Below are 16890 nucleotides of genomic sequence, written 5' to 3' on the forward strand. Positions count from 1 at the left end.
AATTCGTCGATGACGTGATGTTATATGGTCAAGCCAAGCTGAAGGAGGCCCAAAGAGTCATTAAAACTTTATCAGAATTCAACCAAGCTTCCGGGACGGAGATTAATAAAGATAAATCTGAAGTGTTCTTCTTTAACACCCCGCTGGCCGCCCAAAGGTTCTTGGCACGCACTATGGGCTTTAGCATTGGAACCTTCCCGTCAAAATACCTAGGTATTATGCTGCATGAGCACCAATTCAGGACAGCTAATTAGGAACCCTTAATTAAAAAAATCAGAAACAAGATGGAAAACTGAACCTTTCGCTCGCTAAATGCCCCAAGTCGGTTAATTCTACTGAGAGCTGTTCTGCAGGCTATCCCAATCTACCAAATCTCGTGCCAAGCTATCCCAAAGTCTACAAGCCAAAAACTGGTTGCCCTGTTCAAGAAATTCCTCTGGAAAAGAACCAACAAGACCAGAAAGTGGGCCTTAATTTCATGGGAATGGCTAAGCAGGCTCTCCAAAGATGGAGGTTTAGGACTACGGGACCCCTTCGTTCTTAACCAAGTAATGGGGGCGAAGCTCTGGTGGAGGTGGACTCAGGGAGGCAATGATTTGTGGAAGGTGATCTGGGAAAGGAAATATGAGGCGGCAGAGGAACCCGCAGGGAGACTGAGAAGCCAGACGGAGGCCAGAGGTTCCGCAATCTGGAACCTGGCGAGAGGCAATAAAGATCTGATAAAAGAATATAGTTTCTGGGAGATAAGAGAAGGAGATAAAGCCAGATTCTGGGAAGAATCATGGCAGCAACGTGAAAGGCTTATCCATCAAGAAAACCTCCAAGCCATCCGTGCTTTCACGACCCAGGCTGAGGAGGCAACTGTCGGCAAATTCTGGAAACCAGGTGAAGGAGGATACTGGCGCAAATGGAAACAGAAAGAAGACTGGGAAAGGGCCCCCGAATCAGACCAATGGCAGGAGTACTACAAAGAGATGGCATCCCGTAAAGTGGCAAGGAAAACAGGGTCTGACATTCTAAGATGGGGCAACCGAATTCAGGGCAATTTCTCAATAGCAGAAGCCTATTACCAAAAAGCTAAACAGAATCAATAGGTGGAGACAAAAAAATGGAGAAATCTTTGGAAAATCAAACACTGGCCGAAAGTTTCATTCTTTGTCTGGACTATGCTACATGGCAGAGCGCTTACCTGGGACCAAATGCAGAGAAAGGGCCCCACGGTCCTTCCCGCTACGCACTCTGTAATTCATAGGAGGAGACCATGGAACATTTGATGAACTGATGCACAGTAAGCAATACCCTGTGGGAAAGCCACTTCAAATTGTTTGAGCACCGCCACAGAAATTATCAGAACATCGTCAACACCATAGAAAATTGGCCAAGGAAGCCTTACCAAAACCCGGTGGTCAATCATGCATGGCTGCTTTCCGTCGGCTTCTTGCTCTAGAACATCTAGAAGGCCCGGAATGGCGTAATCTTTAAGTCAGAAAACATAACTCCAGCAGATATATGGGAACAAACCACTAGGAAACTGAGAGAAACGATTCTATTGGAAAGCTGGAAGGACAAAGACTGGCAGGCGTCGCAAACAGAGGAGGAAATTCTAAAAAGACTAGGGGTAAACCAGAATATGGTAAGTGGGGGTGTCAAAAGTAAAGTCTAGGACCGAGAGGTGGCAGAAAGCAACCGGTATCGCCACCCCCCGCAGGGGTTCATAAAACTTAATTTCGATGGCGCCGCTAAACATAACCCGGGTGAGGCTGGTATTGGGGGAATCTTCAGAGATGACGGTGGAAAAACCCTGAGAACCTTTGCAATGGACTGCGGGGAGGCCACCAACAACGAAGCGGAGCTGCATGCTCTAAAACGAGGCCTAGAAATCGCGATACAGGTAAAATTCAAGAGTCTCCAAATCGAGGGAGACTCGAAGCTCGTGGTCGACATGGTAAGGAAACTACAACAACAAAAACCAGTAGACAAAATCAGTAAGAGCTGGAGAACGGCGTGGCTCATCGGAGAAATAGGGAAACTGATACCCAGAATTGAATATCTAATCTCGTCACATGTCAGGCGATCGGGAAATAAACTGGCCGACTGGCTAGCAAACTGGGGCAGTCGGAATAGAGGTAAGGGGATCGATAGCGAAGGCCTGGTTCAACTACTCCCGGAGGAGCGCGACCACCTTCAACAGCTGCTGGACGTCGATAAGGGTGATATTGGCATGCCCGAGGTGAACCGCCAGGATCAGGCGGCACGAAGCAACTATGGGGAAAGATTGCAGCGGGTGGCGATGGACAGCACATCTGCGGGAAAGGACAGGAGTATTAGGAATGATGACGCTGGACAGATGACGGGGCAAGAGAGGACTGGCCGAGGTGACGGGGAAGAAGCGAGAACCGAGACGTCATCAAGGAAAGATCTGGAGCTCGTTTGGGAAGTCAAGATAATCGGCAGAGAAAGGATGACAGGTGGAATAAGGGGTACAGAGGGGATACGGCAGGAGCAACCGAGAGAACACAGCAATAATGAAGCATAAAGAAGGAAGGACAAGTTTTTCCACATCCCGAGGTAGGGACGCGGGGATGATAGCTGGCGAATTAAATGGCCAAGTGGAGACCTGACTGCAACGACAACAGAAAGTTAACAAACATCAACCAAAGGTGGCAAATGGAAAGTTCGTGCAGTTTGGCGAGAAGCATGAAAGGAGGAGGAAAGGTGGCAACGCGACTCAGCGACCAGACTTCATACCCGTCTCAGGCAAGGAAAGGTTGTATGTTCTCTCTTGTCCCTGTTCTCATGATAGCATTCGAATTGTCAATGCCTGCACTAAAATGCCCCGTTTCAGTCAACAATATAACAGTAGTAAGATAGCCAGAGGCCACCCCGGCAATAAATTCATTTACCTCTCTCCCTCAAGAGCTAAGGGGGACTTGGCTGGTGAGAATCTGGGCTCCTATCGGGAGGCTCAGCCCACGCCCCGAGCAGAGAGGTGGGAAGGGAGGGTCGCTTTGCTGAGCCCTGTTGCGCTTCAAGACTGGCGCCGAACCCATGCCAGTGTTTAGGATATCTCCCGTAGTGCTCTTCCCGGTTGCCCCCCCACCAGATGAATAGATCAGCTGTGCCCAGCCACGTTGGTCAGCATGGAACCTTCAGGACTGTAAAGAGAGGGCGAAGTGACCCGAGCCGCCTAGATGGTAAAGTTGTGATATGGCCCTGGACTGCAAGCCGAAACCTCCCCCAGGACCGACTTGCCAAAGCTTGGGCGGTAAGCGTGAGGATTTCAGCTGAATCTTATTTAAAAGGAACTGACTTGTGGTTTGCTGTTATAATAGGTAGTAAAGCCCCTACAGAAACGAGATCCCAAGACCGCAGCAAGATGGCACCGAAAAAAGAAAAACCAGCCAAGGCTCGGGAAGCAAGCACCAGTAGCAAACCAAGGAAAAGGGGCAGGAAGCTGGACTCAGACAAGAGCATGTACATGATCAATGCGTATATGGCAGGAAATTCCCCGGAGACCCGCACCCAAATCCATGGGTGGGAGAGGGAGCTGAGGGCCATCAGCGAGAACAAGGAAATCCCCCGCGGGGAATGGGAGGATTTGATCCTGGACCCAGGAAACACTAGAAGCAGAAACTCTCTATTCAACAAAACGCTCCAGCAATACTGGATAATGAAACATGTGGTTGCTCGGGCTATGGAGATGAATCAGGCAGTCCGCGAAGAAGAGGAAGAGGAATGCAAGCAGGCAGAGGAACAATTCAAAAGTCAGATAACAGAGGAATTAGAGAATCTAAAGAATTCCCTCCTGAAAGAGCTCGCTGCTGTCCAAGTCCAGGCTGCGAGAAACCACCTGCTGCTGAAGAACATGGAACAAACGCTGCTGGAACTCAAATGGACCATTGAGCAGAAGCCGGCGAAACCTGGGAACAGCGCCTCAATGCCCGCCCCGGTCAACTCGTCTGACGAGGATTAACTAAGCTGTGTCTTTAAATTTTGTTTAAATATGTTGTTAAAACATGAAAGAGAAAAACATTTTCAAATTCTAGTCTGGCTACAAGGCCGATAGGTGGCAGTCTGGTTTCCTTCGGGCAGACTTGCCACCTAAACTTTAGTTTGATGTAAATCTGTTTTTGTAATATGGAATGAGGAATGCCTAACTTTACAAAAAAAAAAGTAGTATAGGGGCCTAACATGCCCCTCTCCTTCAAAAAGCGTTGTCCTCAACGCTTGAGTAGTTCTTGATGCTTCTGTATAAAATTCTTGTCCTCCCATGTGGAATCTTCAGCGGGTAAGTTCTTCCACTTGATGAGATACTCTGAAATTGATCGATTTCGTAGCTGTCGGGTTCTTGTTTCTGTGACTGCTCCAAGTTCCAATATGATTTTTCCTTCCTCTTCAATTTCTGGCAATATTGTTTGAATTGGGATCTTTTGCAACTTTTGAATAAGTGGCCATACTTCTTCATCCTTCTTCCATTCATCCCTTGCTTCGTTTATCCAATCTGCTTGGATAATAGAAATAGCACAAAACAATGCTTCACATCATCATCCTTTAAGAGTCTTCCCATTCGGTAAGGTCGCCATTTTTTAAGTGCATGTAGTATTGCCAACATTTCCTTCTCATAAATAGCTTGCTTGAGATGTAGCAGTAAAAATACCCAATCACCTACATCAAAACATTTTTCACTACGATGTTGATCTACCTATTGTTTCGTTTGATTTTGCACCGAAGTGGCGTTATCCTTTAAAATTTGGAGAACTTGTTGTTGATGCTCGATGTGATCTTTCAATGCTTGAACCTTTTTCTTCTTGATATGTCCTTCTATCTCTAGAGTTTGAGGAGTGGTAATTTCTTCTAATCCGTTACAAGATATGGTCGGATTCATTTCTTTATGCTCGATGTGATCTTTCACTTCTTGAACATTTTTCTTCTTGATATGTCCTTCTATCTTGATAGTTTGAGGAGTGGCAATTTCGACCAATGAATTACAAGATATGGTTGGATTCATTTCTTCTTTCTCGATGTGATCTTTCACGTTTTGCACCTTTTTCTTCTTGATATGTCCTTCTATCTTGAGAGTTTGAGTGGTAATTCTTGCCAATGCTTTACAAGATATGGTCTGATTCATTTCTTCTTTCTCTGGGGTGGGGTCCTGGCGTATATCTTCTTCTTTTGATGTTTCTTGATCATTTTCTTCCTCCTCTTCATATTCTATGTAAAATAATTTCTTCTCAGCACACTTATGACCTTTAGTGCATTTGCTATCACAATTATAACAAAGCCCTTTTTCTTTTTTTTCTTCCAGTTGCTGTGGTGTAACCCTTGTAGATTGTGGAAGTCTAAGAGAAACAACACTTCCATCTTTATAGTTGTGAGGGCCATGTTACTTGGGAGCAGGAGCGGGAGCGGGGAGCGGGAAAGAAAACGGGAACGGGAGCGACCATCTTCAGAAGCTCCCGGTTTGGGAGCGAATCCCGGAGCGATTTTTTAAAAATATATATATATTTTATATTTTTTAATTTTTGATACATATATGTCAACAAAAACATGTAGAATGATGAATTAGATATAAAAAACATAAAAAAGCATAGATTGAACCATATAACAACAATCATCTAGAAGTTATAATCTTCATCAACCACGTTCGCAAGTTAGTAACATAGTAACATACAACATATTGAGTCTCATGATTCATCAATCTTAAAGTTTCAAGCTTTCAAAATTCAATATATAACATTTATCATCATTGATCACCAAAGTTGTACTTGTAAGCTAAGTGTAACCATTACAACAAATAATATCTAACATGAAATGAAATGTTATAAAATGAAATGAAATGAAACAACTTTCAACTTTCATGAAGCATCATATTCATAATTCATTACTAATGAGTTATAATTGCCAACTTCAAACTTAAATTGTCATATATTGTTTAAAAAATATCATAATAAATATGAAAGAGTCAATAGTTATAAAAGCTACTAGAAACTAGAAAAGAGAAGTAAATCTATTATCTATTTCTTATGCTTGGGCCTCTTGCCACCACGAGAAATGTCTAATTTTTTAGTCTTGTTGCAAAATCAGGATCTTTGTCATTAATATCACCCTCCAAGCATTAATATCCAGAGGTATCTTTGTCATTACCTTTGTATCTGTATGGGGATCTTTGTCATTAATATCACCCTCTAAGCATTGACATAAGATAGAAAAAGCATAGCATGTCAAGCAAAGATTTTGTTTGAGTGATGCGTACATTTTTAGAAGGGTCATGATAGAGGAGTTCGACAACCAATGTCACTAACATCAAGGTACATAGAGGGATTGGTACTCTTGATTAACTACGAGTTCCATACCCTAATACATGACAAAATTCAATGGAAACATTGCAATCCCCCAATCCTGAAATCCTGAAAAACTGAAGTCTGTTGGATTTTGAATGAAATCTAAAATTCTACTTTCTCCATATGAAATCCAATGAGGACGAAACCACTCTCAAACATCCTGAGTCATTTCATGGTAATGTTAAAAATTTAAGTAAAAGGATGAAAATGAAAATTAAAGAAAATGTCACTTTTACTTTAAGAATTTAACATTACCTTGAATAGCATATCAATACTAGGGCCTAGACTTGATCATTAAGTTGCCCCACTCAAAAACTATTTGTTTCTTTCAAAAAAAATTGCATTTCGAACATTACTACAAAAAAAAATGCAAAAAAGGCAAAACGCTCCCGAAAAGGCAGGGAGCGAAATATTTTTTAGGGAGCGCGCTCCCGAAATCGCTCCCTTTTCGGGAGCGATTTCGGGAGCGCGCTCCCGGCCCACTCCCGAGTCGCTCCCCCCCGGAGCACGGATTGGGAGCGGGTGCGAGGGGGGGGGCGCTCCCCCGCAACTATGTGTGAGGGGTATGCTTCCTGGTTTCCATAATTTTGCTATCCACTATGTCACAAAGGGCGCTCCCGGCCCGCTCCCGAGTTGCTCCCGCCCGGAGCGCGGATTGGGAGCGGGTGCGAGGGGGGGGGCGCTCCCCCGCAACTATGTGTGAGGGGTATGCTTCCTGGTTTCCATAATTTTGCTTTCCACTATGTCACAAAGCCCTTTTACTCTTTCCAATTGTTGTGGTGTTACTCTAAAGAAGGTGTTGCTCTTTGTATCCTCATAATGTGCTATCATTTCCTCCGTGAAAATTGACCACGTAACAAGTTGTTTACGAGAACAAAGCCCTCATACCATAAAAATTGATCCAGTTCTAAATATGAAGATGCAATACATACCAGTGTTGTTAAAATCACGATAAAATCGCGATTTTTTCAAAAAATCGCGATTTTATCACCAATCCGCTTAAATCGCGATTTTTATTCCAAAAATCGCGGCATTTTTTTATAGCGATTTTTTTCGAAAAAATCGTCAGATGTGCGGGCAGCGGGCTTTTAATAGGCAAAAACGAATTTGTTTTATGTCATTATGTTGTCGCCGCGCGGAGGAGGAGGAGAAGAGCTGAGGGAGAGGAGCTGAAGGGTTTCCGTCGAGTTTGGGAGCGAATCCAAGTGTTTTTAGGAGAAATCCAAGACAAGATCACCAATTTGTCCATAAAAACGGTATGTAGATTAATTTTTTTTTGTTTTGCTTCTTTAAAAACTTTGTTTTTCATTGTTTTTAAAGAATTTTTTGTAATTTTTCATTGATTTGGGATGGGTAATTTGTTATGACTATGAGAACCAATTTTTTATTTTTATTTTCTCATTTTTTTTAAACATTGTTTATGTTTTTTGAATTTTCATTGTTTTTTGGCATTTGCCATTGGCATTTGGTTGGGTAACTTGGGTTTGGAAATTGGGATTTTGTAAATTTGTAACTTGTAATTTTGTAAATGCTAAATTGTAATTTGTAATCCTAAATTCGTATTTCCTAATCCTTATTTTTCCATAGGTTTGCAAATTCAAAATTCAAAAACAAACATGCCAAGGAAATTGGATCCTTTCTGGGAATATGGTGAACCTAAAGCTCCGAATGATAGACAAAACTTGAATTGCAAGTTGTGTGGAAAGGAGATATTCGAGGGGGTGTACAGGTTGAAGTTCCACCTTGCACAAATCCCTGGACGTGATGTGGGGCCCTGTATAAATACAAATCCTGAAATTATCCAAAGAGCCATGAGAGCATTGGGAGAATTAGAGCACACTAGAGAGGCCAAAGAAGAACTCAAAAGGCAACTAAAAAGGTCAGCTGAAGGAAGTGGGCCAAGTGGCACTGGTTCTACTGCAGCGTCAGTCAATCCGGTAGCTGCATCATCATTTTTTGTTCCTCGAACCACACCTAGTTCACAACCAACTATCGGTTCAATGCTAAAAAGAACTGAAAAAGAACAAGCTGTTAGGTTGATGGCAAAATTTCTCCTCTGGAGTGATATTCCTTTCAGCATTGTAAGGAATAATCCATTTTTCCAACCTACTATTGATGCTATTGCCAGTGTTGGCCCGGGGTACAAAATCCCTTCTCTTCATGATTTCAGAGGCCGGATTCTTCAAGAGGAAAAGCGTGACTGCACCCAAAGATTGGAGGATTTTAGGGCGTCATGGGCACAAACAGGATGCACTGTTATGTCAGATGGTTGGACTGACCAAAAGGGGAGAACCCTTATAAACTTCTTGGTTAGTTGTCCCAAGGGGACTATGTTTATCAAATCTATTGATGCAACTCATCAAATCAAAGATGCAAGAACTTTATGTGATTTGCTGGATGTGTTTATTTTGGAGGTGGGTGCAGAAAATGTTGTCCAAGTCATAACGGACAATGCTGCAAATTATGTTGCTGCTGGTAGAATGCTTATGGACAGGCATCCTACTTTATTTTGGACACCTTGTGCTGCCCATTGTATTGATTTGATGTTAGAGGACATAGGGAAAATTCCCTTTGTCAAAGATATTGTTGACTCATCAAAAAGCATCACAAAATTTATTTACAATCACACATCTGTGCTTAGCTTGATGAGAAAATGCACCAACAACAAAGAGTTGGTGCGCCCCGCCATTACACGGTTTGCGACGAGTTTCATATCTCTTCAATCCCTCTTGAATTCTATGTGGGATTTGAAGAGAATGTTTCTTTCAGAGGAGTGGCGTGCTTCGTCAATGAGCCGCAAACCAGAAGGAGAGGTCGTGTGCAGACTAGTTTCATACCAGGAAGACTTCTGGGCGGGAGTGCAGGAGGTGTGCGCTGTTACTGAACCTTTGGTAAAGGTTCTTCGGTTGGTTGATGGTGAGAAGCCCGCAATGCGCTATTTGTATGAAGCCATGGACAGGGCCAAAGAAGCCATTCGGTCCTACTATGATGATAAGGGAGATGATGGGTTTCAGAGACAACTCCTTCTATGGGAGGTGATTGATGAGCGATGGAACAACACACTCCATCGTCCCATTCATGCTGCTGGGCTTTTCCTGAACCCTGCATTTTCTTATGCATGTGGGTTTGATTTTGATGCTGAGGTCGTGGAAGGATTATTAACCTGTGTCCAGAAGATGGTGAGATCTCCAGAACAACGTATAGAGATCTCTAGACAAATTGAGACATATAAGATGTCAGGTGGCACATTTGGCTTTGAGATGGCTGTCACTGATAGGACGATTAAAATGCCAGGTATTTTTTAGTTTGTACTTTGTAACTTTGTTTCAAATTTCATTGTCTCTTCAAATTCCATTTTTTTCTTATGTTTATTTAAAATTTTATTTGTAATTTTGTTGTAGACGCATGGTGGAAGATGTATGGTGGCAGAGTACCCCTTTTGCAAAAGCTTGCCGTACGCATCCTCAGCCAAACATGCAGCTCCTCAGGATGTGAGCGCAATTGGAGTGTATTTGAAAAAATACACAACAAGAAGCGCAATAGGTTAACACTTAAACATTTAAAATATTGCAAATTTCCAAATAAATTTTTGAATTCATTAAAGTTTTAAACAATATTTTTTTTATAATATTAATTATTAATTATTATTTCATGAACTTTGTACAGGTTGGAGTCCCATAGACTTAATGACATGGTCTATGTCTACTACAATCTTCGATTGTGGGTGAGACAACTAGAGAGGACACCTGATACGGAAGCCATCTCATTGGATGGGATTGACACCACTGCTGAATGGAGGGTTGAGACCGAGAGGCCTCTCATGGATCCCACTGATGATTGGTTAGTGCAGGATGAGGGGGAGGAGGAGGGGGAGGAGCAGGAGCAGGAGGAGCAGGAGCAGGAGCAGGAGGAGGAGGAGGAGCAGGTGGAGGAGGAGGAGCAGGAGGAGGAGGTGACACCGCCTACCCGGGCTACCACTACCACCAGTAGAGGACGTGGTCTCCGTCTACCTCAGCCTCCTGTAGCTGCTACTACTAGTTCTTCAGCTTCTAGAGCACGTCAGACTCCACTGCCATTTCCACCAGCACAGGCACCAGCTTCTACATCTAGAGGGAAAGAGAAAGTTGTGCCATTTTCTCGCAAGAGGGGCAGAGGAAATCAATAGGATTAGACTTTCATTTTATTGTATATGACATTATGACATGATGAAATACATTATCATATTTTTTGTTGATATTTTGACTCTTGAGGCTGAGTTGGGACTCAGGACTTACTATTCAGGACATGATTCAATGTTATGTGTGATTTTAGCGCTAGAAATGATATTAAACATCTTATATATTAGTTTTTTTATCATATTTATGTGTCAATGTATTTATTTTATGTTGTAGATGGTTTAGATATTAAAAAAATTGAAAAAAAAATGAATATTTTTGTGCCAAACGCTTTTTTCCCGCTTTTGCCGATTTTTTCCGCTTTTTTCCCGGCGCCGATTAAATCCCGATCGCGCTTTTAACAACATTGATACATACCTTTTGTAACAATGGTACACCATGTAGATCAAAATATTGCTCCATCTGAAGTATCCAATTTACCGGATCCTTGCCATCAAACTTCCTCATCTTGTTTTTTCTTGATTTTCAAAGCTCATTCTTGAAACAACTGTAACTTTGTTCTTTCGGATCTTTAAGTTCTGAAATTGCGATCTGTAGTAGCCCTCTATGTCCTCTTTCCAATGCCACCAGTCTGATCCAAATTGGATTCTCCAAGAAAGAGTTATGCACAATCTCTCAAGATGACCTGATTATAGACCTTTCCCGAAGAGCGAACTTGTATGAAGTGCCACGTGTCACTGTTTTGACCTTTGGCTCTGAAAAATATCTGCAAGAAACTATAGTCCGTCCTCTTTCTGTACCTTCTTACGAAATTTCAATCCGATGTTCAGAGAGAAAGTTATGATGATTTTCCCCAGGTCACCTGTTTGGAATGTAATTCCAGAGTCTGCAAAAAGACCAACTTCCTCAGATCATATCTCCTCAAATATAGTGCAAAAAGCTTTGAAATTCGGACCCGAGGTTCAGCGCGATGTCTTTTCAAATGGGTTTTTTTTTAGCTTCTGAAACATCGCAGAAAAAAAGTTATAGCGAAAATGCCACGATGACCTATTTGGAGCAGCGAAATCCTAGAATCCAAAGCTCTGATACCAAATGTTATGAAACCATCTCAAGAAAGATAGTTCAACGCCTTAGAATTCAGCCTCTTCGAGGGCGCAACCTCCTTTACATTACATAAATGAACAATTCTTGGATGATACAAATGAAAATACCTCCTTCCTATATATAGGAGTCTAAGGGGTCATAACATAATCAGAGCCGACATAACAATAATAATGTAAGGGCACAATAATAACAATAGTGGGCTTCTATGGGGCACAATAGTAACAATATGGGCACTACATGGGTACATCTATATAATAAGTGGGTTGTACTAATAACAATAAGGGGTTACACTAGTAGTATAGGGGTCTAACGGAATATGCCAAGTGAATGCCGACAGATCCCATAAAAACTCCTCAAAACTCCCCCAAGACCCCTGATGACATAATCCTACTCCCATGACCTGATCATCCTGTGACCTAGAAATCTACCATGGTTGTAAGATAAAGGAAAATGAAAATGGGGACATGACTTAGGGAATTGCTTCAACTTGGGATCAACAATGATTTTGTGGTTTAGCAAGAATTAAGCTTTGGCACTTAGTTCAGCAGAGACAGAGTATATGGCAGCAGGTTTGGCAAGTTGTGAGGCTATTTGACTTCACAAGTTGCTCACATGATTATAAGGTCAAGAGTTGGAGCCCACTGTAATACACTATGATAATCAAAGTTGCATCAAACTTTCAGAGAAGCCAGTGTTCCATGATAGAGCCAAGCATATTGAGATGAGGTATAACTTCATCAAAGACAAGGTCCAGAGAGGAGCAATGAAGCTTCAGTATATATCCACAGATAAGCCAGTTGCAAGTATTCTAATCAAGCCTTTGGTGAAGGGAGAGTATGTCTTCTACATAGGTAAGCAAGAAGTGGTGCAGCATACCTTTCTCGCTAAGAGGGAGTGTTGATGTTGGTAGCAACGAATAGGTATTTCTGCATTGGTCAGGTGTCAAGCATACAGAAATCATCCAAAGCCTCCTTAGGAAACTTGCTCAATTTATTATATTGTTTTTATGAATCATGATTTAGCCTAATTCTAACTGAGGAAAACCACATTGATTAAGTTAATTAATTAATGTTGGCTATTGAGCCAAGAAACTAAGGAAATGTAATTTTAATTACATTAGTGAATTTGAGTTAGAAAAACCACATTGATTAAGTTAATTAATTAATGTTGGCTATTGAGCTAAGAAACTAAGGAAATGTAATTTTAATTACATTAGTGAATTTGTTTTAATCTCAACTGTTGATCTCAAGTGGGCTAGGATTTAATTAAGTTAATAAATTAGTGTTGGCTATTAAGATAAGAAAATAAAGGAAATGTAAATAGTGAATTTGTTTTAATCTCAACCGTTGATTTCAATTGGGCTAGGATTAAAACTTTGAAGATTGGGGATAGGGATTTAGCTCTATGAGAAATAACAAAAGCAAGCGTAAGGAGAGGAGAAAGAGACTGGCTTTTTCAAGGGCTGAAGAGAAAAGAAGTGTTCAGCGGTGAAACCAAAATTCCGGAGAAAGAGATTGAGTGGAGGCTTTTCAGCAAGGAGGCCATACCAATCTCTGACCACAAGTTTTGCAAAGAGAGTCATAGCTCACATGTCGCGCTTTGGGTTTAGTAGCTGGGCCACACGTGCCATATGAGGGTAGCTTCAGCAGGCCACGTGTGAGAAAGAGAGGTTGTGTGTGGGCCGTACAGCACCATTGTGGTGTAGAATGGAATTCTTGGGCAGATTTGCCAGGGTTATTTGCTGAAATAATTTCTGTAATTTTCTCTATGGGCCAATTTCCCAATAAGGGAGCCTCACTATTCAGATAATTAAAAGTGAAGATCAGTTGGAGGAAGATTTTTGATGTATGAATTATTTCCTATATTTTGCTTCTGCTTTCTAAATTTTCTGAGTTAAAATTCCAGTGTATTTTGTATTCAGTAATTGCAGAAAAAATTTCTGGGCTATAAATATTACTAGGAAATAAAATCAGATCTGGAATTTAGAAATTAACAGTTCTTAAGTGTCACCAAAAATGCAGCAAACAAACAAGCCAACAACATCGTAGTTTGCCCTCCTAAAGCAAACAAACATCTTAGTACACTTTCATCAAACCTTCATTAATTAAAATAAAAACAATAATAGTTACTTACACATTAATTCCTTTTGTGAATGACCATTGGAATCGAAAACCTACCAGAATGAAGCCATTTTTGCTGACATCCCAATAGGGCCCAACCAGTGTATCTTAAGCTGCATTTACTATGGGCTTTTTATGGCCAATTATTAAAATTAAGCATGTGTATATTTTTAACAAATACATCACACACACATCAACATGATACTATTCTATATCCAATTAAATCATTTTATCCTTGTTAGAAAGATTTACCTTACACAATTGAATTTTCAGTTTTGCAACAAACACTAAACATAGGAATTTCTTTTTAATATTTGGGTGAGGTATCCAGATAAATATGGCAGCTGAATCTTTTGCATTCCCATTCCTACTAACAATCAAAGATCTAGTCCTCAGTTTGAAATTTCTGAAATTCAATTAGTCATCGAAATATCATTTTTGAACGTCTATCAATAGCTGTGAAATAGAGATTGGAATTCATCATATATGCATAATAAAGGAGTGCCAACTCACCAATGAGATAGTCTTCAATGTCAAGCCCAAATTCGTCTGGATTTACTGCCCACAATTACCCCCCAGTATTAGTCAAACAAATAATTCAGTGCAAGATTAAGGAGAAGAAACTAATATGCACAAATAAAAAAAAAGCTCAAAGAGACCACAAATGACACCAAACAAAACAAACAAGTTCATACTTATTCTATGTTACACGGGAACCGCTCCCAAGAGTTGGGAAACCCGTTCCAATGGTTCCCGCGCTCCCGGGAGCTTTGGAACTGTATGGGAACGTTCCCTTTTCAGTGGGAGCTGCAATGGGAGCTTGGGAAAGTTCCAGGAGCTTTGAAGACTATTTTTTTGGAGTTTCGGCGTTCCCTGGGGTTGGGGAATACAAAGTATGTAGAGAAATACGCTGAACTGCCCACAAAACATGAGCCTAAGTTGAAATCTTGTATGTAGAGAAATACGCTGAACTGCCCACAAAACATGAGCCTAAGTTGAAATCTTCGCAGGAAGAAAGGCCAAAGACATCCTTAACACGGATATCCTTAATTGAGAAACTGGAACAATCCCTTGATGGGATAAGGAAGCGTGTGGCACCTCGATGTAAGGGCGATATCTTGGATGTCATGCTAATGAGTATTTCTTTTGTTGTTTATGTATATATATCGCAGAAGATTGTGTATGCATATTGTATGTGGCAGTCAATGCTTAAACATTAGAGTTGCTTTACTTTTTCTCTTAAGAATAACTAGAGAAACATATGTAAAACTGTTCTTTTGTATTTTTAAGCCAGATTGTTTCAAAGACTTGTCATGTGTCGTAATGAACTTGACATTTTAATATTTCATATATATAAAAGGGAGAGACTCAGGGAGAGAGACACCCAAAGAATATATTTATATATAAGAGAGATGATATATTTAAATTGATTTTAATATTTGAATATTTTGATTCAATATTAATTTTGATTATTATATAAATTATATAATTAAAAAAAGTATTTTTAATTTTTTTAATTTTTAATTTTTTTATTATATAATATTACCGCTCCCAATTAGCTGTTTCCTGTAAATTTTGGGGAAACCTCTAGCCGTTCCCGACACCCATACACAAGTTCCCAACATTCCCACATTCTAGAAACTCATGCAACATAGTACTTATTCAAAGCACAGAAACTAATATGCACAAATATAAAAGTTCAAAGAGACTACAAATGAAGCAATACACACAAAAAAAATCATGTTTCTTCAAAATTTATGCATATTTGACATCTAATGTTACTATTAGTTAACCTCGTCTCTGGTCAATGATATTGAATCACAAAGTCTTTCTACTTCTAACCTAATTCATGTGAAATGAGCCACTTTCATGTAGCATTGTCTCTCTTAAAACTACTGGTCTTTGTGCCTCTGATGTATGATTCCTCCTTGCTTGTTGCTCTAACTTAAAACATGAAAAGGGGCCACCACCTAATTATTTGAAGGTATAAGGTTTCAAGATGATTGGTGATAGCCACATTCTTGTGAGAGTAGCTCCATGCTGCTGAGAGGGGTTGGAGATGATGTTTTATAGATGTGCTATGGATTACGATAATTTGATTATGTTTCTCATGCATTATTGATTTTCCAGCATTATGATTTAGTTATGATGTGAGCACTTTGTTCTATTAGTATGCCTGCAATTTCCTATATACGTTGGCAGTAGAATAGTATATGTTATTGCTATCCTCCTACTCAACATATGGTAAATTGTATGATCCTGGACAAGTTTATTTTATGTCACATGATTGTTCAGTTGGTTGGTGATCTTATATAATGATATACCAATGCCAGTTTGGCTTGCAAGTCTGCGACACATTTTGTTCATGGACACAATCTGCAAATGACCATGTTCCTATATTTTCAGTCTATAAAACGGTGAGCTTTGGGTTGGGACTAGTTGACTATCCTCATACTTGGCAAAGTCAATAAGTTTGAATTTTTGGATGAAGACGTTCACTACTTCTTGCATCATTGGCTACAGCCTTTCCTTGCCAACTATTTCTCCCTCCTCCTTTGTATTATCTCGTGCTTTTGTTGATGTTGTTGCCTTAACTCCTTGACATTGGTGATATGTTGCAATACCTTATTATAATATGGAGTTGGCATTTGTACTTGGATCTTGCTTTGGGGACATTAAGTGATGGCTCATGGTTGACTTACCTAGTAAGAATTATACCCATAGTTGATCACGCTCAGCATAAGATTATTTGAACTTTACAACTAGTTAATTTTTTGGGGCATAGGAGTTAACACAATGGCATCAAGATTTATTTAGATTCGGGATACAAGGTATTATTATTACCAACATGCATGCGCTCCCCTTTCTTGATCTGAGTCACTAATTCTTGATCAAATGGTGGGATGATATGTCTTTGTTCTCCTAACTGCCACCTCCTTTGTCTTCTCTCTCATTCGCTTCTATCACAAGCACACTATGACTCTGTATCTGGTTCTGAAGTGACTTTATCTGTAACTGTGTTTTGCCCTTCGTGACTGGTTCTCCCCATTACCAATGACCTCTCAAAGTGCTCTAGTGTTTTATGGTCTGAGCTACTAGTTGGATGTGTTTAGCTGACTCTATTGTCGTTTCTTGGAGTTTGGAGCTCATATTCTCTTGTGCAATCACCAAGCACAGAGGTAGGCTTGCGGCCTCGTTAACTTTTTCTTT

General features: G+C 40.5%; 2 protein-coding genes across 3 annotated transcripts in view; one reads left to right on the top strand and one right to left on the bottom strand.

The window, feature by feature from the left end:
• The window catches only part of LOC149186935 (uncharacterized), a 238773-nt gene that overhangs the window by 93699 nt on the left and 128184 nt on the right, over nt 1-16890 (bottom strand). For both annotated transcript variants that reach the window (XM_089411242.1, XM_089411241.1), the window contains exon 4: nt 14194-14238. In XM_089411242.1, coding sequence (XP_089267368.1) covers nt 14194-14238 — 45 coding nt within the window. The remainder of the gene's footprint in view (nt 1-14193; nt 14239-16890) is intronic.
• On the top strand, nt 9403-10526 carry LOC149186936 (uncharacterized). The gene is made up of 2 exons (XM_089412706.1): nt 9403-9884; nt 10008-10526. Exons 1-2 carry the CDS (start codon nt 9757-9759, stop codon nt 10504-10506), a joined length of 627 nt encoding a protein of 208 aa, XP_089268832.1. The 5' UTR covers nt 9403-9756; the 3' UTR covers nt 10507-10526.

The sequence above is a fragment of the Pinus tabuliformis genome, chromosome 3_1 (assembly GCF_031772625.1).
Source record: "Pinus tabuliformis cultivar Carrire ecotype Pingquan chromosome 3_1, CPIR1, whole genome shotgun sequence".
In the NCBI taxonomy this organism is placed as follows: domain Eukaryota; kingdom Viridiplantae; phylum Streptophyta; class Pinopsida; order Pinales; family Pinaceae; genus Pinus; species Pinus tabuliformis.